The following is a 23553-nucleotide window of genomic DNA, read 5'->3' as shown; positions in this document are numbered from 1 at the left end:
GATGGAATTTTGCAGAACTTGCCATTGTTTTTGGTACTGCAACTAAAAGTTAAACTATAGAGTGTCATTGCTATGCAATACAGGAAAGAAAACTGACTGCAAATCTAGTGTAATTTATCATAAGGTTGCAAATTGTCTGTACTGAAAAATATGATGCAAAAGCAGTAATAAGGAAAATAATGCCTAAGCTGCCGATGTATAAAGCTGCAGATGCTAAACTCTGAGATACAGCAATATGGGTTTGCAATGTACCTCTCAACCTCTTAGCACAAGATATCTGAGCAAAGTTTAAAATAATGGGGGCAAAGGTCCAACAACTGGGACAATTTTTAAATACTACTCTTGTAAACTCAGAAAGTCACTTGAATAAAGAGTTTTGTGTAACTATACATCTTCTGAAGGGCATATAGTCTGAAACTCAAATGTATGTCATTATTTAGTGACTTGCCAGACAACCACGGATTTTGAGGAACAGACTAAACATCTGAGGCAGAAATCTGAATGTTCTGCCAAAATCTGTACAGTTGAGACATATGTTTCACAAATGAAAGTGGTGCTGGCCAGTAAAGACTGGTCCCAGCAGTCCTATGATACAGTAGAAAGAGAATACTTTTACTGGCAGGCAGAACCAAATGGATATTTTTCAGTCCAGTTTTACATTATGCAACATGAAACATTATTTAGGAGTGATAATTCTGGCTGCTAAGGTTCTAAGAGATTTGAAAAGGATAAAACTCAAAGGCAAAACTTGGGTATTAAATGAAAAAAGTATTAAAAAAATAAGAAAAGGCACTGTCACCTGTTGTAGGGAATATACTAGTATAACTAAGAAGAAGAGAAACTAAATGAGACACTCTCTCTTGCATACACTTGTATAGCTCTGCTAGATGAAGTTAGAGCATAAAGTGAGAGTGTAGGTAAATTATAGCAGCCAGGGACCACTGACTTTAAGCCAAGATAAGTAAAAGTATTGTTTAAATAAGTGATTTCTCAAAAATGAAAATATGATACAAGATTTTTCAAGGTTGTTGTCTGGCATTAACCACCAAATGAAATGACAAAATGAAACAAAGACATTGATGACCTGGACAACAGTTACTCAAAGTTTATGTAGAAATCAGAAAAGTGAAACATTAAAGCAAATCTGAATGTGTTAATGTCAAGTTATCTTACATGCTAAAAGGGGGGGGGGGTGTAAAGCAACATAATCTGATGTTGAAACTTGAAAGACAACTGAGAAGTCTGTTTCAGACATGAGCATGCAGTCTTTTTGAGAATGTGAAAAGAAAAAAATGTGCTGGTACTTCCAAATGGGTAACGCTGCCCTGATTAAGCTAAAAGATAAATTATTAGAATGTGTGAGCTGAGAATGGGATAGTAAAGTCACAACTCTGAGAGACTGAATTAAAAACTGTCCGCAAACTCATGCTCACAGTAGTGAAGAGACCCAGTTTTACAACAAAAGAAAATAACAAAGTTTAAACTTAAGTTAGCCATTGGTGCTGAACAGTAAGGAATTAAAAAAGCTATATCCTGAGAAATAGAGAGAGATATCAGTGACTTCAGTCTACATAACCAACACACCCAGGAGCTGGAGCAAAAGTGACAAAGTGCTGAAGGAAGAAAAACATTGTTCTGCAAAGTGGATAAGCATCACAGTGCTATTCTGAAGCTCACTAAGTATAAATACCTGGAGAATGAAAATAAATTACAAAGCAAATCTTTGGAGGAAGCAGACAGTAAACTAGCATGCATCAATCCTTGTGTACCATTCTACATTGATACAAAGAAAGTCATACTGTTGAAACAAAGCTGTGAAAGGAAACTCCAACTGAATAAAGGCACTCATATTAAACTGTTGAAGTGAAGTGAGTTGACCAATATAAAGAACAGCAGAAACACTCAGTCTGAACACCATAGAAATCTCTAAACACACCTGTAATGAAGGCCAAAGTATTATGCTTAATGAAATCATAGCACAAATAGTTACAGAGTCTGAAATGCAAAAACAAGCCAAAGTCCAACTGGGATCATGCAAAGTGTCTTATATATGCATAATGTTGAATATATTACAGTCATAAAGTCTTAGCCAGCATACTCCTTATTTATGATGTAAATAAAACTTGGTAAATTGCCCAACAATAGTAGCAGCATGAAACCTAAAGAGAGGTCAAGAAATGGAAAGTGGCAATACATTAAAAGACACATCTTATTGTACAACACAGGTGGGAATTAATGCTTCTGCATCAGATGGTGTGTCAGAAAAAACAATCCACTGTTTCAGGACCTCATGACAATATAGGAGATGATGTGGGGTAAGAAAAAAATACAGCAATGAGATATCATAGTCTCCCATACAACAGATGATGACAGAATGAAATCAGACCCAAATGAATGGTGCTTTCCTGCTGCAAATAGTCAAGGTCTATCACTTTATTCCAAATATTTTATGTAAGAGAATTAACATCACAAATTAAGCCAATTTTCTGATTTATTAAGAAAAGTATTAAGCATTCTGATGAACTAAAGAGCAAAAGAGAGAGAGAGAGATGTCCATGAAGACAATGGTTGGTCATGGCAAAGAGGAAATGAAATCCTAGGTTTCTTTCAGAGCTGGACATATTACTAGAGAGTGTTTGAGACAGAGGAAAAGAAATAACCCTTGGCCAATGAGCTTCTCAACCAGTCAAGTGAGAAATATCTGGATAATATTACTCCACACTCATGTCTCAGCTTGGTGGGGGTCATGAGCTGTAGTCGCCCGGTGTCCACTATGAGAAATGCAGACCTGTAATCATGAGGTATTCTGGGAGGAAGAAACACTCCTACATAAATGGAAGGAGTATACCACCTTCCTATCAAAAGGAAAAACTAGATACAGTAGTGAAGAGGCATTTACTGCTCAAGCAAAAGGACTAAGATGTGGAATCTTGGAGAGTCAGAGATGTGTGGGTCTCTCAGAGGGAATGATTGAGCCATATAGAAAGGGTAAGTGTCAGAGGCTGAAAGCAGACTAAAAGAGACTCAGAGCCGGGCATATCAGACAAGAAGGCTAAGGAATCACTTTTGACCACGAATACAGATACAATATGATATTTATTTTCTGTAAACTGTATGATTACTTTCTATACAAATGTAAAGTATACCTTGTGAATTATTGTGTGTTCCATATAAACATTATTACTCTGCAATCCTGATCCACCTGGACTTTCTTGATAAATCAAACTGGATGTGCTAAAGAATGTTAAACACATGAAATGCCGACTGTCTGAGTTACTAATTACTCAGAATATTGCTCTCTATATCAGAGTGATTGCTAAATACATACAGCAATGTCTGATGTGCTTACTTTAGTTTGTGTGTGTGTGTGTTTGTGTGTGTATTTCAGCAATATGCCACAGCATAATACTTATATCCATTTAGCACAGATGTCTAGCATGCTGTTTACATTTTTTTCTTCATTTTCTTACATACTTCTGATCTCATTTTTTAGATTAACCCAGGGATGCCCCCACACTACTAACAGACAGACAATGTTTGGGACCATTCTAAATATCTTTGTATGATCCCTGTAATTATCACTGGGGAAATATAAAAATAGATTTTGGAAAGGATAAGGCTAATCTGAACACTATTTGGGAAAATTGTCTAGGCTTAAAATCCACCACCAGGGTAATTACCTTTCTGCTAACCTATGAACCTGTCGACAGATTCATAAGCCTTTCCTTAAATGAGCAAGTTAATAAACGGTGCTGATGTTGTAGACAGGATTCAAATTAACAATAACTAAAGTTCATCAGAGTATGCACATTGGAATGTAATCATTTCAAAAATACTTTAAAAATGTTTACTTTTATGTTGTTTAAATGTAAAATTAGAGAGATACATTTAAGTGATTTTTAACTGCTCATTTTAGGGAGAAAAAAATCCAGTCCAGTCAGGTTTGCCACTCTGTAATTCAGATAGGTGCTCCCTAAATATTTAAAGCATACTTCTGTACATAATTAGTATCAGAATGAGTGAAGTATAAGCCAAAATGTCAGAAATTGATATTTTATGAATTTCAGCCCAACATCTGTAAAATTACATTGTATTGTTAGTCTGAAGGCATGTTTATAGGAAAATACTAGGTTTATAATAATAATTAGCTTAATACGTTAAGATATGTTTATACATTCAGGAACATGTACATATGGTCTACTTAATGTATATAGTTTAAGTGAGGAAAACTAATTAGGTGCAAGTTTCTTCTTTGTAAGACAGATACAAGCTCCAGTTTACATTAAGTTTACATTACAATATACATGTAGATGCCAACATAATCAAATCAAGGACAATTTGTTATCCTAGAGATTGTACTACTGAACTCTTTTGCATTGTACATGGGTACTTTTTAGTTCCTGCATCTCTAGAGTCAGTTGGAAGAGATGGAGGTTAAGCAGCTCATGTCCAATTCTGTCTTCTCAGTAGAATGGATTGCGTTTTTCCACTCATAAAGTCCTTTTCTGGAGAGGAGAAGGCTAGCCCATAGAAGGGAAGGGTTGGCTAAGCCTGCCTGAAGACAGCATGTTGTAGTACAACTCTTTATCACACACAGTCCATTGGGACAAGTGTTTATGTACACTGCAAGCTTGGCAACATGAACAGCCTGAGGAGAAGAGGATGAGTAAGATGATGACCACCTGATGCCATCTCTTGTCTTATACAGCTTCATTATTAGCTGTGTTTGCTGAATGCACCCTCCTAAAGAAAAAGATTGGACCTGTCATACTGTGATGTGGTGATAGTAAGACAAGGAGAATCAGAAGGTCATTAGGACACTGAAGTTTAGATGAACAAGCCAGTGGGGGGATCTTACTCAAACATATTAGGATAAAACTGCTTATCAAATCATGGCTGTAATCCTTTATTATATGAACAAATGTAGGAAAAACAAAATTTGGTAAAGAAAATGGTAGGGTAGTACAGTCTTCCCTTTGGTCTTACATCCAGCAAAAGATTTTGAACTTGTCTAGTTCCATGTACTGATGTAGTGCTTAAAGGCGCCCAGCATCCCAGGCAGTGCATTTAAACTGCTACACTACCACATGCCTTCTAATTCTCTTCAGATCTCCAACTTACTTTTGTGTGTAATATGCTTTGGCATGGGTAAAACATTTAGCTTTTCTCAGAGATCATGCCATCACAACATACATAGGAAGTTTCCACTGAAAGGTTGTATAACCATTTACCAGATAATATAGGACACAGGTCATCTCACTCTGTGGCTTGATTAAATAAATTGACTGAAAGCTGTTTTGGCATTGCATCAGATCAGAAACAAGGTTTCAGAAACAGAATACTTTCAGGAATTTTAGGACTTATAACTAAAATAGTCCTGGCATGCTGATTCCGAACTGGGCTAATGTATTTTCTCTTTTGAAATCTATAGTGTTTTTTTCTTTAACACTGTGGAAAAGCAAAGCTATTAAAAACAATAGTAAAACAATTGTGACTACTTTAGCACTGGATAGATTCGGCCTGTGACCTGCTTAATATATCAGATGATTCTCCCCACCAAAAAAAAAAAATACTGAGCATTCCTTGATACACAGTCTTAGATTTGCCACATTCAGTGACAAAACTATAAAGAAAACATGTCCATAGTTTTCATGACTATAATGTTTTACAGTTCACAGATGACTCAGACACAGTCAAGCAGAGTGATGATGTGGTGTAATAAATAGGTGTCTGTGTGTGTACAGACAACGTAATCTAGTACTCAGAACATGTAGTTTTCCAGCCTTAAGGGTAGTGAACACTTTCCTTATGGAAGAACAAACTAAAAGGAGGGGAGAAACTAGTTGCACAGAAACAATATTCATATAAATTGCTAAAATAGACTGCTGTCATAACTTCTACTGTAAATTCCATGTCAAAGTTCACTTTCCATTTGTATTAAAAATAAGAAAACAGGATTCAGGCTGCTATTGCTTGTTTAAACCATGGTTTATTAAGAGATGAGTGCTTTTGCCTTTGTCAGAGCTTCATTAGATCTAAATTATAAGTAACAAGTAATATATACTTTTATATTTTACATATAAAAAGCTATGTACATTACACTGATAACATTATTCCAAGAGCACTTAAACAGATCCAATTCAATGACAGAATGGAACAGTGCCTGGTATATACATAGTTTGCATTTTTACTATGGTTGGTGCTGTTTACTCCTTATTTAAATTTGTACAAAGTCACTGTGATCAGTGTTCTTACATGTAAAATAATGTAAGCATCTAATTCTGTGTTTTGTTACATTACTATAGAATATAATAAAAGAGATGAGACATATATGTGTGTGTGTGTGTGTGTGTGTGTGTGTATATATATATATATATATATATATATATATATATATATATATATATATATATATATATATATAGAGAGAGAGAGAGAGAGAGATAAATATGGTAGATGAAATGTCCATAATGTTAAATAGCTATACATTAAGTATTCAGCCATAATAATGGAGATAAATAAAAGGTCTATGAAGTTCATTTGCTAGCATGTTTGACATCCATTTTGATAGAAAAGTGCATTTTCCTATCATTTTGTGCAGTCCTCATGGTTAATGGCAGTTTGAGCAAGATAACGTGCAGTGCAAAAGTGTTGAGAAAATGCCTTTCTTGCAGGAAATGGGCAAACACACAGACAAACATTTGTGATAACTGTATGCTTTATTGTTTATCTCTCAGATAGCATTGTATGCTGTCAGTTTTAAGCAGATGCATTTCATTACTACAATAATTACTACTGAAAGCATAGAACATACTGATATGATCTTATTAATGCAAAGTGCAATTTAAATCATGTTAATCAATGAAGATTATTATTTAAACAAACATTAAAAAGTACACAGCTGTCCACACAGGCACAGTCCTGTGATTCCTTATGCAGTCATTTCTCTCACTCATTTTGTTCTGAAAAAAGGTTATTAAAACAGATATGCATGCCATCTGCTTGGTATTAATATGGTCCCTGATGGATTTCCAGGTATGTTCAGTTATTTGCGATGACACAACTGTGCTGCTACAATAAATGCGTAGAAATGTTTCTGAGGCTGAGAAATGCTCGTGTATTAATACTTGCAGGATGTTAGTGCTCCAGCTTACCAGAATGATTAATTAGCACATTAGTGACAGTAATGATAAATTGCAATAGGCAGCTCTCAGCAGAACATGGATTGATGGGGTCTCCTAAAAACCTATTGTCCTTCATTGGCAGGTCTCCATTTGTCAGTATGACAGAATACTCACTGTTGAAGAACAACATTGTCCAGCTGTGCCTGGAATTAACAACTATTGTTCAACAGGTAAGATTTTACCTATACTGCTATGTATCACTTTGAGATGTTTTTATGCATTTTACATGTGCATATGCTATGCTTGTTGAAAAAATATGATAAAATATGCAAGGAAACAAAATAATCCAGACATTATTTCAGTACTGGTTTATATTAATTGACACTTTGAGTTATGAATGATGGGGTGGTGGGCATGTGTATGTATTGCTCTGATACAGCTGACATCTAACTACTGTATAGGTCTGTTCTCCTTATTTTCGATGAACAGAGTACAAAGGATTTGTGCAGATAAAATCACAGATCTAGTAGACTATCTATGTCTCTCTCTGATAACCTCCATGCAGGAGGAATAAGGGCTCCTTGTTGATTGTTCATTTGTAATTGATATTTTGCTAGGTGCTCCCCCCACCCCAGTAAAGAATTGTATAACTTGAGCTGCTATTTGATTTTCTCTACACCAATCATGCAAACATTTTTTCAAGTCATATTTTTCTAGGTGACCCCCCCACACACACAAACACACACCTACTATCAAGCCTCACCCTCTTTATCCCAAGATTTATTAATCCAGGCAGTGAGGAAATATTAAATTCACAAATTGAGAGCCATCCAGAGGAACTGTCATTCAGGCAGATATCAGGTAATTTGTGATCCCTCCAGCATCCCAGAAATGAGAACTTTTAAGTTCCTGACTCCACCACACTGGTTAGTGGGGAATGGGCCACTGGCTTCACTACAGGACTTCCAATACTTCTTCACTTGAGTGCACACCCCCATGCATTTACTAATGAGAGGTATCACCAAGCGTTGTCCTAGTCAGCCATAAACACCTCCCCAAGACATCCGCTGCAGTGCTGCTGTTGTTCCTCCAAGGGATTGTGCATAGGATCATCCTGCTCCACCTCACCCTCAGCCACAGGATGGACATACCCCCTCTTCCACTGCCTGTGCTGCCAGGCACCTCAACCCAGGAACATAGCTAGGTAAGTACCCTGTGAAATTCCACAGATGAGTGCCGTTCTCCCAATAAAAGATGAAGAGTAAAATCAAAATAAGTAAACAAGGTCTTTTAAAACTGATGCAGGTAAGTCAGCAGGCACAAGGGCAACCATAGAGCGAGGGAGAGGGAGCACCCCCCCCCACACTTTTCTTATCATAGCTGCAATCTGTGGTGGGGATGAGCTAGGCCTATCCCCACCACCGATCGCAGCTACAATAAGAAAGCTAGTTAAAGTTTTTCAGCACTATTGTTTTCCTTTTGAGAGTTAGACATTAGAGTGACCCAGCCACCTTGAAAGATAAGAAACCATCAATAACAAGAATTACCTTCACCCTTCCGCTAAAGGCAAAACACCCCTCTCACCCTTTCATTTTCAGCCATGTATTGCAATCCGTTGATGTACATGGTTAAGCAAGGGATGATTGATTTAATGGCATTTGTGGCAATGATAGAGGGTCACATTCCACAAGGATTTTTTGATTAATTATTGCAAGGGATGATCGATCTTTTGATATAGAGTCACATTCCATCCAGAAGTGTTTTCTGATAATTTTTTTATTATGGACGATCCACGACCTTTCTACATGCCCAGCATCTGAGCTCAATAGGTTTATTAGTCGTTACTAATTAAAAAGTTGATAATGATTGCCATTTGCCAAAAACCTTTACGCACTTTCTAACTAGAGCCACACACCCCATGAAACCTTGGTTAGAAAACTAGACAGGTCCACCAATCCCTTTTTATTACTCCACCTATCCCTGTTCCTATTTCAAATGGTTACTAAGCTTCCATTTAAGTGCAAACTCATATGAACAGGACATACCCCCATTTTTCCCCCAGCAGAACCCAACATAATTCTACTCAGGAGTTAAAAGTAATACAGAATCTGAAGTTGTAAATCTTTATTCATTCTTTGCAGTTACAGTTAGGACCTCCGTTCCGTCCTCGGAACTGATACGGCCGTTTCCCAGCTCGCGCAAGCCAAAAACTCTCAGCTAAGAACCTACCCACAATGCCCCACTCTTAGATACTCCAGATCTTGTTTGCTGCATTCCTAATCAGACGTGTTAGCCATCTTTCTCAAGCTAAGTAGTAATTTGTTGTTTTTATGACAGTTTTTCTTCTGAATTTAAAAATTTTTAGTCAAGTTAGTCTCTTAACACTGTTGCCTATAACCTAGGCCTATTTCCTACCCTTTTTCTTGGTAATTTAATTTTTACCTCTTTTGACTGTCCCTCTCTCCTGTCTTGAACAGGCTCCTTTTACTAGTGTTATTCCTTAACATAACTCCACTGGTATTTCTTCCTTATTTTTTTCCACTGGATAGCATTGTTTCATTTACCATGTCAAACAAAGCTAAGTTGGGTTTTAAACAGTGTGACAAGTGTGGACGTAAGATGCCTAACTCAGATACACATGTTCGTTGTGTTTGCTGTTTGGGCGTGGATCATTTGAAAGCTGATTGTGACATTTGTGCTGGTTTTTCTAATCGGACACTAGCAGAATGTACGAATAAACTTATTTTAAAAGGTTTACTCAAGACACCTTTCTCGGAGGCTCTGTCTGGTTCGCAGGTCTCACCCTCTCCTAAGACCAACAAAATATAAGGAAAAACAGAGTCACTCAGTTCTTGCATCTCCATCAGTTACGGAACCGAGCTGGCTCCGTGCTTCACCAGCACCCTTGGCGGAGACCTCTTCGGCACCAGGATCTCTGTCTTCTCCCTCGGTGCTGACCATGGTATTCACTCTTATCTCGGTTCCAAACACAGCACCACTGACTTTGGTGCTGTCTTTGGCTCCTACATCATGCCTTGGCACCATCCCTGGCCACCGTCCTGTTTCTTCAGCTCCATCGGCTCCAAAATTCGATTACCTGCCAAGGACAAAATATTCTCCTACTTACAACCCTTTCTTGGGACAGAGGTTTAGTCCCTTTCTAGAAAGACCTGATTCCCCTTCTGTAGCCTCTTTTAGATGCACTAGGAGTTTTTCTGAGCTAGACCTAGTGTGGGTTGCTTCTGGTAGCTAGGGGATTACCCATTTCAGCTAGACCTTCCATCCCTCCTGGCTCAGAATCTTCTATCTCATCTTCCCCTGCTTATCCTACCCCAGCACCTGCTTTGGTACACACTGTCTCGGCTCCGACAGCAGTGCCTCCTCTGTCGGCACCGACCACCCTTGCAGCAATGGCTACAATGGAGCCTATGCTTTCTCTGAGTGGTGCTTGGACTGTCCGTACCTTGGTACCTAATCTGGTGCCTATTTTCTCACTGGCACCATCTATGTCCACAGTTCCAATGGCTCCCAATTCTCTCGTAACCCCTCAACTGGAAGTGGGCTCAGGTGCACCTGCTGTACAGGTGATGGATATGGACCTTTACTCTGAAGGCTCACAACCAGCCTCTATGACACCAGGATCAGAACCCCTGTGAAGGGAACCCCTTCTCCAGAAGATCCCACTGGAGAGCCACCCCAGAAGAAATGGTGCAAGAGGAAGCAACTTGACTCCCCGGAGGAATCTATCACAGAAGATACTGATTGTGATGAAGGAGAAGGGTCCCCTCGTTCTCCCCCAGATGACATTTCATTCGGAGACATTCTCAAAATCCTCAAACAGTGGGGAGAATGGAAGTCCTCTAAGCTTTCTTCTGAGGAATCAGTGTTTCTGTAGGCCTTCTGTGCCCAGCCATCTACTTCCTGGGTGACCCCACTAGCAGATGATCTTGTTAAACTAATTGTGCAGCATGCCTGGAGGGCCCTGGAGAATGTAGAACCTGTCCCCCGGAGGCCGGACAAAATTTTATCTCCACCTAAAGACCAGCCCCACTGGTCCAAGCAGCTGACAGTTGATTCTATGGTCATGGCGGCAGCCACTTAGAGGGAACTAGCAGAAGATAGTTCCACTGTCCATCCTCCAAACAGGGAGTCTCGGGCCATAGACAGACTATGGAAGCAGACCTATGCTTCAGTGACCTTCGCCATTCGGTCACTGAATTATCTGGTGCACTTTACTCGCCTCCAAAGAGACCTAATTTCTGAAATGTCTTCCTCTTTGGTGGGGGTACTGCCTGATGATGTGCGTGACACTGCTGCCTCACAGCTAGATACCCTTGAATCCATCTCGAACTTCTCGATGCATTTGATATCTCACACTGCTGAGGGGGCAGCTCGAGCTGCCGCATCTGGTGTTGTCATGAGATGTAATGTTTGGATGCGGATGTGTGATTTTGCAGACCCCGTTAAATCTTCCTTCATTAACACACCTGTCGACGAATCTGCACTTTTTGGACCCAAGGTACGTGACACACTTGCAAGTAGTGAGAAAGATGGAAAGACCTTTTCTGCTGTGGGTATACACTTTTCCAACCCTCAGAGGCCCTACTTCAGGAACCAGAAGGAGGGGAAGATATGGTTCAAGAAATCCCAAGGATCCTTTCGTGACACTCGTGGTAAGCAATCCCCGGGGCAGAGGGAGCTACTCATTTGGAAGACAGCCCTTTCGGGGTACAGGGGGTCCAGGTAACCAGGGAGCCAGAGATTCTTTCTCCGGCAGACCCTACCAGTGCTCCTGATCAGCTGCATGATTGCTTTCCTCTGGAAGCAGTCGGGGGTTATTTCTCTTTGCATCTACCAGCCTGGCATATTATTACTACCGATCTTTGGGTGCAGAGAATAATATCCAGAGGCTACCAAATACCTTTCGACCTAACTCCCAGACCCATCAAGCGAATCCCCAATGTACCACCCAGTCAGAGGGGATTAGCAGTCATAGAAATAGAAAAACTGCTAAGAAAAAGAGTCACCCAACCAGTCCCACCAGAACAAACAGGATACGGGTTTTATTCGAGGTTCTTTTTAGTGCCAAAAAAGAAAGGGGACTGGAGACCAATCCTGGATCTCAACTTACTGAACAAATTTATCAAACCTCAAAAATTCCACATGGTCACAGTACAGTCTATTCTTCCCTTCCTAGGGAGGGACAATTTGATGTGTTCTATAGACCTACAGGATGCGTACTATCACATAAAAATGGATCACTGCTCCCGGAGGTATCTCCACTTCTGACTGGGAGCCAGTCACTACCAGTTCAGGGCACTGCCATTCGGTCTCTCAATAGCCCCCCCCCCCGAGTGTTCACCAAATGTATGGCAGTTGTGGTAGCTCATCTTCAACTACAAGGATTCCAGGTGTTTCCCTATCTAGATGATTGGCTCCTTACCACTCCAACCTGGAATCTCCTAGTCTGCAGCCTCTCTTATACTCAAGATCTTGCTCTCCGCTTAGGGATTACAATCAACAAAGACAAATCTCAGATGTCTCCAACAAAGACACTGGAATTTATTGGAGCGGTCTTCAACACAACATCCTGTCAAGCTTCTATACCCCCTCACAGGCTTTTGAAAATAAGACACCAAATTCAAGACCTTCTTCCTCACACGTTTGTACCAGCACATCTTGTACTGCAACTCTTGGGCTCCATGGCAGCTGCCATTACTTTGGTACCACTGGCGAGACTGCACATGAGAATCCTGCAGTGGCTCCTCTCTGCACAATGGTCATTGTTAACCCACCCACTCAACCACATGATATGCCTTACAAACCATTGCAAGGAGGAAATGCTATGGTGGATGGAACCACAAAAGATTCTTTGGTGTCGACCGTTCTGTCTTCCCCAACCCACGGCCATGGTGATCACGGATGCTTCACTATTAGGGTGGGGGGGGGCATTTCCAGGGAAAGACTATCCAAGGCACCTGGACCCCCCTCGAGGCCAACTTGCACATAAATGTCCTGGAACTGAGGGCAGTTCTCTTAGCGTTGCAAGCGTTCCATGCATCCCTGCCTTCGGGGACCATTGCATTTCAGTCAGACAAAATTTCAGTCGTCTGGTATATCAACAAGCAAGGCAGAACCAGATCTTACCCCCTCTGTCGGGAAGCCATGGGGATTTGGCACTGGGTGATAGCTTCCAATTGCTTTCTTATAGCAATGCACATTCCCGGGAGTTCCAAACTTATTGCGGACAGTCTGAGCAGGAACATCCTGATGCCTCATGAATGGTCCCTCAATCCTGTAATAGCAGCTCGGATCTTCCAACATTGGGGTAAGCCTTGCTGTGACCTGTTTGCTTCCCCCCTGAATTACAAATGCAGGAGCTATTTTGCCTTAATCCACCCTCAGAGGGAACCACTGAGGGACGCTCTAATGCACGACTGGCCCCGGGTCTTCTGTATGCCTTTCCCCCATTTCCTCTTATTCCAAAATTTCTCCAGAAAGCTCAGAGGTTGAAAAGCAAAGTGATCCCCATTGCTCCCTACTGGCCACGTCAAGTCTGGCTCCCGTTTCTATGGCCTCATCTGATTCACAGCCTGTGGATCCTGGATCATTCCCAGGACCTCTTATCCCATCCTCAGGGATTGATTCATCTGAATCTGCACAGTCTCAAGCTCACAGCTTGGTTCCTCCACTTCCAGTGATTGCCAAACTGCCTGACATCCCATCTCCTGTTCGTGAAATTCTTCTGGCTTCTCACAAACCTTCCACTAGAAAGGTTTATTCTAGTAAATGGACTAGGTTCTCTGTTTGGGCCAAAGACCAGAACTTAGACCCTTTCTCTATGCATACTCAAAAGATTCTGCAATACCTGACTACTCTCCTGCATGCAGAAGCCTCAGCTTCAATGATCACTGTACATTTAGCAGCTATCGCCAATTTTCATAATGGTCTTGAAAATTCATCAATTATGTCACACCGCCTATGCAAAACTTTTTTGAAGGGAGTATTACATGTTAAACATCCAGTCAAGCCTCCCTTAGATCTCTGGGACTTGACTCTGGTGCTTCAATCTCTTACAGGCTCTCCCTTTGAGGCCTTTGATTCATGTGATTTGAAATTTTTGCCTTGGAACACCATACTTCTAGTGGCACTCACCTCAGTGAGAAGAGTATCTCAGCTGCAGGCCTTGAGTATCAAGAGTCCTTACTTAAACTTCCACATGGATAGGGTGTCTCTTCATACTGACCCTTCCTTCTTGCCCAAGGTCATTTCTGTTTTTTCCATTAATCAATCTATTGACCTGCCAGTTTTCTTCCCAATGTATTGTAATAGAGGGGAGTACCTTTTGCATACCCTTGATGTGCACCGACAGCTTTGTTGTTATTTGGACAGGACTAAATCTTTTAGGAAACTAGACCAATTGTTTGTGGTCTTTACAGGACCCAGATTGGGTAAACCTGTTTCCAAAGTGACTTTATCCTCTTGGCTTAGAAACGTCATTACCTTTATCTACCAACAGAATAAGCTACCCTTACCTTCCAGAATAAAGGCTGATTCTACCAGATCTATGGCTACCTCTGTAGCTTTTCATTCCAGAGCCTCTATGGATGATGTATGTGCAGCAGCCACATGGGCAAGACCTCATACCTTCATATCTCATTACAAATTGGATTTGGCCTCCAGGGAATGAGCTTTCTTTGTTTCTATGTTGCTCATGAATATCCTTCTTTAGGGCCACCCAGGACTCAAGTAGCTGGGGACTCGGTCCTAACTGTAAAGAATGAATAAAGATTTACAACTTCAGATAAAGAAGTTATGTCTTACCATAACGTTCCATCTGAGTTGTAGATCTTTATTCATTCGTTACTTCCCGCCCTCCTTCCCCCTACCTGGACTCCTGGTGGACTGCAGGTACTCCTGGTTAGGGTATTTGCTCAGACAGAGTCTCCTACTTTTTTTCCTATTACTACATCTTTATCTAGGGTGGGCAAACTTAGTCTGGAGTATCTAAGAGTGGGCATTGTGGGTAGGTTCTTAGCTGAGAGTTTTTGGCTTGCGCTAGCTGGGAAACGGACGTATTGGTTCTGAGGATGGAACTGGGGTCCTAACTGTAACTATAAAGAATGAATAAAGATCTACAACTCAGATGGTACATTATGGTAAGACATAACTTCTTTTTTTAACCTGTTAATCAATTAATATATGAAAAAGTCCATAGACTCACACCTCCACCCCAATAACAACCATCCCTTCCCAAAGCACGCTTCCCCAAGTTTCACTAGTGAGAGACAAAAGACACATTAACCCACCCATGAGGCTAACTTGATTAGGTGCCCACCACAGTTTTGCTTCGCTTAATTCAAATCTTCGAACAGTTCCTTAATTCTTAGTAATATCCCAAGATTAGCACAATCCTAGTGCCATCACGTTCATTTACCACATTTATTCCAAATTTATGCCCAGCAATGGCTCCAGTCAACAAGAATTTATCTATCAACCAGCAATACTCACTCAGTTTCCTTCTTGGCCCCTTGTATGCCACCCAGTTAGAAACTTTAGTTCAAGCAGGCTATAGCCAAGCTAAATGGGGAAAGAGTAGATATTTTACACTCTGTAGATGAGCTCTTTAACATAAACATTACACTTAAACAAGCTTGGGCCCACTTTACTTACGCCAAGCAAAACCAGGCAAAGAAGACCCACATTATCTTGATTTACTACATAATAAAATACATTAATCAGGCAACTTAGCTATACTGGCGATAATGCAACATGAGAGCACCACCCCCACCACTGACTGACAGAAATCCTCACCCAAAACCAATCATGAACGATTAAAGATAGGACCAATCAATGTCCAGGCCTGAACATGTTTGGCCAATGAGAAGCTTGTATCATAAACCTGCATAGTTAAGAGTTTTTGGAATTTATGTATAAATACAAGAGAGTCAACTGTAAATGATTCAATGCTCTCACCTACCAAGTAAAAAGGATGACAGAAGTATTTGTGAAGAACTGATTAAATAAAATATTTGAGAGAAATGGACTATGATAGCTTCATTATTACCTTAAGTGGGCGAGAAATAAAGAACAGTGATTTTTAAACTACAATTTTTAAACCACATTTTTTAACAATAAATAAACTTTGGCATTGGACAGATTTTACTTTGGGCTCCTACCAAGCTACTTGTGATCCAAACACTGGATCAAACAGATTATTTGTATTTTTTTTTTACTGTTGAACTGGTAACATAGCAAGGAGAGCTTTAGGGGGATATTTCATATAATCTTTTTGTGTTTTAAAAATATAATTTTAGAAAATAATGTAACTTTAGCTCCTTTGTGTGTTTTATGGCATTTTATTGACCTCTGCAAAAGTATATTCTAAGGAACTAAAATTGTGAACAGTGGGTAACATTGAAAACAACAGAAAGAGTCTGATCTCTGTTGTGTCATGCAGGCTAAGACAAATGCCTTTTTAACACAATATAAAATATGCATACAATAAAAGATAGTGAACCTTCATGATCTGTAATAGGAATAAAATGAAAACAGTGAAATCAGAAGATGCTAAAGATTTTCCAAATCTAACCTACAGCTAATTGATATTTAAGGGAGAAAAAACAACTTTGGGGTGCAATTAATTACACTTGATTTTGGATTTCTCTTTTAACAATAAACTGAAGAGAAGAAGTGTTACCGTCACTTCCTTATGTTCATGCTGTTAGTTTTGCGTAATACATAGTGTTTGATCAGATAATTGGACTTTATTATTTTTACCTTTTAATGTACTCCTGTGTTGCTGCATCCCATGCTGTAGTTTCCACAGCACCTGCATCTTTTAGATCTATAGCTCACACTGATTTCTGCTGGATGGTGAGTATAAACATCTGACCAAGCTTGTATCATGTTTTAAAATAAAATAATATAAAGTTAGACTAGCTTAGATGTGCCAAGCTCGTGTACTGTTTTATAACAGATTATAATTAGCTTAGATGAACCAAGCTCCTGTCTCGCTCTAAACAGAGGAAGAGTAAAAATGGCTTAAAATGTTTCAAGCTGTTGTCTTGCATTCTAAGTAACTTAAAACCGGCTTATTAGAGTTAATGGAAGAGAGGATCTGGATGCCTGGATGGTGATCCAAGTGTGAAGGATGAAAAAGAAAAGTGTCGTGGAGATGATTAGGTCTGTTTGGAAAGCCGGTTGATTTATCAGTGTATATACTGTAGCTGCAAAAAGGAGAATGGGTCATTAATGCGAGCTGAGGGAAATAGGTACACAAGGGTGAAAAGCTGCTTGGGAAGGAGTGGATAAAGGTCTGGGTGTCTGGGGACTTGTCTGGTGGTCACTTGCATGGTTTTTGGATAAGCAATTAAGCCCAAGCCCTGTAATTTTGATGAGGTGGGGAGAATTAAGACTATTTTGAAGAGATATCTATTACAGTGTCAAAGAGATATCGGGATTAGGCAATAAAATGGTGATGGACAGACTCATGGATCAGGGAAGCCAATTTAGAGGAATGATGCACAAAGGGTTAAAGCCACAAGGATATGAATCAAAATAAGAATAAAAATACAAATATAAAACTAATAAAAGTAAAACAAACTAGATTAATCATGCAAAATGCCAGAACAGATGGAAAAATCAATTATGAATGTGTAAATAAGGATAAATGAGCAAAAGAGCAAAAAAAAGGCAAGAAATGACCATCTCAAGATAAAAAACAGACCAAGCACAATGCCAAAAGCAGATTAAGAATGAATCATGGTAAGTTTCATAGGGGATAGATAAATTCATACCAATGAGATAATTCTTAGTCCATTGTAGTCCAGGTCATTGTTATGTTACATGTTGGGTGGCTAAGTCAATTTTTGATAAGAGGAGGTGAGTCTGTAGTGTCCTTTGGTAGTCCAAATGTTAATAATGTGAGTGGTGGTACAGTTTCCTTAGAGCTAATTCAGGTAGTTTTTTTCTTTAGTTCTAGGGGTTGAATGCTTCCAGACAAATATGCCATTCATGTTCCTTTTCCTCTAAGTAATCATTGGTCCTTTTTTGGTAGTGTAGTTACACTTTATTCTTGCAACTTTATAAGACTATACAAGCAATGTTTAAAATGTGTCCCTGGTTTTTGGCCTTTGTTTCCTCCCAATAAATTTTGGCTTTCTCCAGATTTCAAAGTTGAGAAATTTAGTTGTGTCTCACGTGGATTTTAAAAGGAACTGAGTGCCTCAGGGGAAGAGAAGTTTAGTGCTGACTATGCCAAGTCTGTTTCCATTGTTAACAGCACAACAGGTAGTATACTTGCTTTTCATGCAGAAGACTGTGGGTTCTACTCCCACAGTATGCAGATGGATTGCTGATACTGTACTGTGTTGTACTTTAAAGGGAGTGGATGCTGCAATCCTGTGAATGTCCTCCATTGGAGGTTTGAACAGTGTTTATGGTAAGTGAGGAGAAATGGCCAAGCGATGGAACACTGGAGTGGCTAGGGAGGGGGCTGCTGCTGGAGTGGTAGGAGGTTGCCGCAGAAGGAGCAGCTCTGGGGGGGTGGGGCCCAATCTATGACCCTGCCTTTGCCAAAACAATAACTGGTGCCAAATTCATGAATTGAAACTAAACTCCAAAAAATACATTATCGTACCTTTTGGGAAGTCATCTACTCCAGGGAACTGCCAAATTGACAGTACCTCCTGAGAACTAACCCAGTTATTTGGTATTTGAGAACTTGTGTGTACAGCGGCCTAACTTTTGACCAACATGTGCCCAGAGTCATAGTCTTTCTATATTGCACAGCTTATAAACAAATTGATTGCGACTAGATCTAGAGATGTTATCATCCCCCTTTACAAAGCCACATTAGGTCAATCATTTTGTATAATGCCCACTTTGACATGTATCTGTCCAAACCTATGCATCAATTGGAATTCCCACAGAGATAACTTACTAAAATGATACAAGTCTTAAACAATAAGTCTTGCGTGGACCAACACAAAGATTTATCTCTATATTCAGTATCCTACAGAGTGCTTAGAGGTGACCTGTGACTGGCATACAAGACATCCTCCGACCTAAAACTGATGGACGTACTGAACATCAGCAAGTGAAATGGCATCAGAAATACTCAGTCCAGGTATCTAAGCTGAATGTTGTGGAGAGATAGATTGTACAGTGTCTCTTACAGATATTTATGAGGAGATCTTATTCAGGTATATAGGGCTTTTAGGGACAACCACCTCTGGGAATGTTTGGGGTTATCAAAAGGTACTAGAGAATCATCAGACAACCTATGTAGAAGACTCTGTAGGTATGAGAAATGTAGTAAATGGTTCTCTGACAGAGTAGCTGATGCTTGGAACAGACTACCAAATTACATTAAAGCAAGTACTAATTTAGATATTTTTAAGAACAGCCTGGATATTTATTATGGGAACAAGTGTTTTGGTATATTGGCAAGCTAGAAGGGCATTAATGCCGGTGATTGAAACATTTGTATGTATGTTTGTAAATCTAGCCCTTGAAAATTACTGCTTCACAGAATATAAAAAAAATATTTGTGTCAAAATATGCAGCATGATACTTAATAAATTCAATAAAATGTATGTTTATTTTACTCCCTCCATATTCTCCCCCTCCCTGCACTGTAACTCAATCTCTTTTTCTCCCTTTGTTATACTCCTTCACCCTCAACTATGCTTGTCTTTTATTTTTCAACTCTAGCTCTCACGCCAATGTACCCCTTGTAAAACATATTGCTTTCTAATGAAACTAGCAACAATATGTCTATCTGAGTACTTTATCAAATTTGAAATGCAGTTCTCCCTCTTTTAAAAAAAAAATGTTGTACAAAGTACTGTATACCAATACATTTTAAATGTTAATGTCACTCCGTTTATTACTGTTGCTTGTACATTGAAGGATTTCTCCCTGGGTCTCTGCTTACAATGGGTCATGTGCCCAGTTCAACTTTCCCAATAAACAAAAGCAATAAATGACTATAATAAATTAGAAGGCTAGGGTTAGAATTTGCAAATTGAGAAAGTGTATTTAGGCTCTGCTCTACATTGATAAATGATTACTCTGCCTGAGAGAATGCTAGAACCCACGTTAATTTTTAATACATTTCATATAGTTTTCATCATTGATTTCTGATGGTATACTGCAGACACAGTACTAGTGGTGCAATAATAGACAGTTGTTCTTTTCCTATAAAATGATAGGAGTTTCTAGAATGTTTATCTGTTGCAGAATGCCTGAAAAAATTACTATTCCTTTGTCTCTGAGCTAGAATTGCAATGCTTCCAACAACTGAATAAATAAATTAAGTAGCTTAACTTCGTACATATTTACTTTTATTTATTAACTGGATTAAAGTATCATGGACATTTTTCAAGATCACCCCAGAAGTACTATTTGTTTAAGCGACTTGCTCAGAGATATGCAGTTAGTCAGTGCAGGCTAAGGGAATCAGTCTTTGGACTTGTGGGATTCATCTCATTAAAGCTAATAGCTTTAATCTTATGCACTAACTCCCAGGCAGTTAACATGCACGTGAAATAACATTTGTTAGCCAAGAACTCCTGCCTGAGATTCCTAGCTTGGAAATCCCATTTTCAGTGGAAAACTGAGGAAAAAATAGAGCACTTTAGTGATAAATAAGGATAGCAAAGTGAATGCAAATTGTAGTAAGCATACATTGTATACAAGTATGTATCACCAGCTGCAAACACTAAAGTGGAATATATGCAGGTATGCAGGTACATATTATCATGTCTAAAAAGCAAACAGAATTTTGACATAAATTGTTCCAGTACAACACACAAGTAAAATCAGAACAGAGGTGCTGAAATGTGAACAGCCAAAATAAAAAAAATAAATAAATAAAATTAATAAAGTACTAGTGTTGTAGAAGCATTGCTTAAATAATAATAATGTTTCTGCAAGATGTTTGCATCAGCTTATTTTTAGTATTCATTATTTGTCTTTACCTAGAAAAGACAAAAACCTATCAGAGCATCAGTCATTCTTGTACTTATCGGTGTCATCCAGTTCCTCAATATGTTTCTTCTGATGCTTCTTGAAATGGCAGTCTCTGGCGGTTACAAGTTTCCATGCGGGGCACTTTTCTCTGGGCATCCCCTACTAGTTTAAGTCTCATAAATGTAATTATTGTTTCTGCCTTTTTATGAACATGACAAGGTTATAAATGAAAAGCGAGGGTTTCTCCAGCTCTGAGAAATCTGATCCTAATTTTCCAGCTGAGGCTTTTATATGATCGATAACATACCAGTTAAGGCAAATCACACATTTTCTGTAAATAAACATTTGTCTTCTGATGAAAGCATTCACCACTGATTTATATTTCCTAAGTGCCAGGACTGTAATAAAATAATTCACTGCTGTGTTATAGGCAAACAGCATCTACAATAAATGTACAGGGAGATTGTCAGTGGGAAAACTAAACTAAGTACTTTTGTTTTCAGAGAATGGAACTTCATGTTGCTTTTTTAGATAACTAACCTATAGCAGCAGTTTTAATGTGCTAGCACATATATGTTTTTGAATTTTAACAATTATAATTGCAATCCTCATTGATGTGCTATAACAATCATGTAATCACTTTTGCTGGATAGCAACATTTTGCGTAGGTAGAGGCTAGTGGACTACAAAACATTATACAGCAAGGAATCCATGTGGCAAGAACAGAAATCAACTTGTTAGATTCAGTGTTATTTCTTTTTATTTGCACCAGTGAATCACATACCCGTGCCCCCTCATCACAAAAGATTTCCAGCTAGGTAACATTTAACACCCTAAACACCGTTCAAGTAACCTATGTTAACCATTACTTGAGCTTATCTAACTGTGCAGTCATCAAACATTAAAATGATACAGACATATATATTAGCACATGAAATTGCTAATTAAATGTGTATTTACAAAATGCATATAATTATCAGTAGTATAGGTAGGGTGGGGTAAGAGAGGTAATTGCCCCATGCTCAAAGTGTTAGGGGGCATGATCCACCATTCATCACCCCTATAACTCTTTAGTTTAATACTGGCTTTTAAAAGCAAGTATTAATCTTGGGATTAAACATGAACACTGTAATGCTCTGTATTTTCTCTCAACTGTAGCAATACCATTTATATGAGAAAAAAGCTCTCTGTGCATGCAGGGTATAAATTAGTAACTGTTTGCTACATTTGTAACAAGCAGTTTCCTACAGTTTAGTAAAAAAAAATGTTCTTCTTTTAAAGTGTGAGGAAGCAGACAGGAGAGAGGGGTATGTATATTGTGCATCCGGCCAACTGATTGTTTTTTTTTTTTTTTTTTTTGAGAGGGTGGGGTACTAGTGCATGCGTCCATCACAGAGCACTGTTTAAGCCAGCTGCTCTTCTGGGACTCAGTGATTGGATATATCTTTAGAATAAATTAATTTAGGTAGGGTGTATTTCTTCCTTAAGCAACATGGCATAAATATTTCTCTCTGCATTCTGAAACTTTTTCCAGTGCTAAACATGTTTGTTTACTTGTGAAAAGTGACAATCACTGAAATGTGAAATGATGGAATACTGTTTATACACAAATCAAAGGAGGAATGCATTTCATAAAACTGTAAGTTGTTACTTACTACATTATAATCCTTTCACTTATGACTTGTAGAGATACTACTCAGTGAGGAACCAACTGACCAAACACAAATAGTTGGGAATTCATCCCAACAAAAAGTTAAATGGAAGGTGTGATGAAATGAGATACTACCAGTAGAGCTTGCTGGAATTTTGTAAATAATTATATGTCATTGGTGAATATCAAAATGATTTATACAAGATGCTTGTGTTACAAAGTATTAGAAATGTATGTCACATATATCAAACTGCTCTATACAAATGTTTGTGTTGAAAAGGTATTTGTAAAAATGCTGTGTTTAAAATTAAATGATTTTATAGGATGTGATAAACAGGATACCTCTCAAGTTTTCAATGCACCTAGAGACACAGAATCAGTGCTAGGAAGATTTCTGTATTGTCCTTGGAGTGAAATAATTTTTACTTTTGAAGCATGAAGGAATACAATTGTTTTATGACTTCCAACATCTGCCAAAGAGCTGAGGAAAAACCCTTGGCTGTATATTTTTACAGGTAGATGCTATATGCTGCCAGCTTCTAGCAATGGGGGTTTTAGCCTGAGAACTAGAAGTCAGATGACCAGAAATTATGTTATTTTGCAAGTTATCCCAGCAGTAATACTTTAGATATTAATTTGAGAAGTCTCTTAGTGAGACAGAGCATTCTGTATTCGGTCTTGGACCTGACAAGAACCATTCATTACAACATCTGCCTTGCTCTAATAGTAAGCTACTAGGGAATAGTAAATTTCCTAGATGCAGTCAGAGGTATAGTGAAGCTTAGTTTAGATATTGTTCTT

General features: G+C 38.9%; 1 protein-coding gene across 1 annotated transcript in view; it reads left to right on the top strand.

The window, feature by feature from the left end:
• LOC122789837 (connector enhancer of kinase suppressor of ras 2-like) overlaps nt 1-23553 on the top strand; it is a 2725661-nt gene that overhangs the window by 1606404 nt on the left and 1095704 nt on the right. Inside the window, exon 4 of the mRNA XM_044057275.1 lies at nt 7267-7354. Within this exon, the coding sequence (XP_043913210.1) occupies nt 7267-7354 (88 nt within the window). The remainder of the gene's footprint in view (nt 1-7266; nt 7355-23553) is intronic.

This window comes from Protopterus annectens, chromosome 15.part0, assembly GCF_019279795.1.
Source record: "Protopterus annectens isolate FY-2018-M chromosome 15.part0, PAN1.0, whole genome shotgun sequence".
Taxonomy (NCBI): domain Eukaryota; kingdom Metazoa; phylum Chordata; order Ceratodontiformes; family Protopteridae; genus Protopterus; species Protopterus annectens.
The sequence above is the reverse complement of the archived record's forward strand: the minus strand, read 5'-3'. Positions and strand labels throughout refer to the sequence as shown.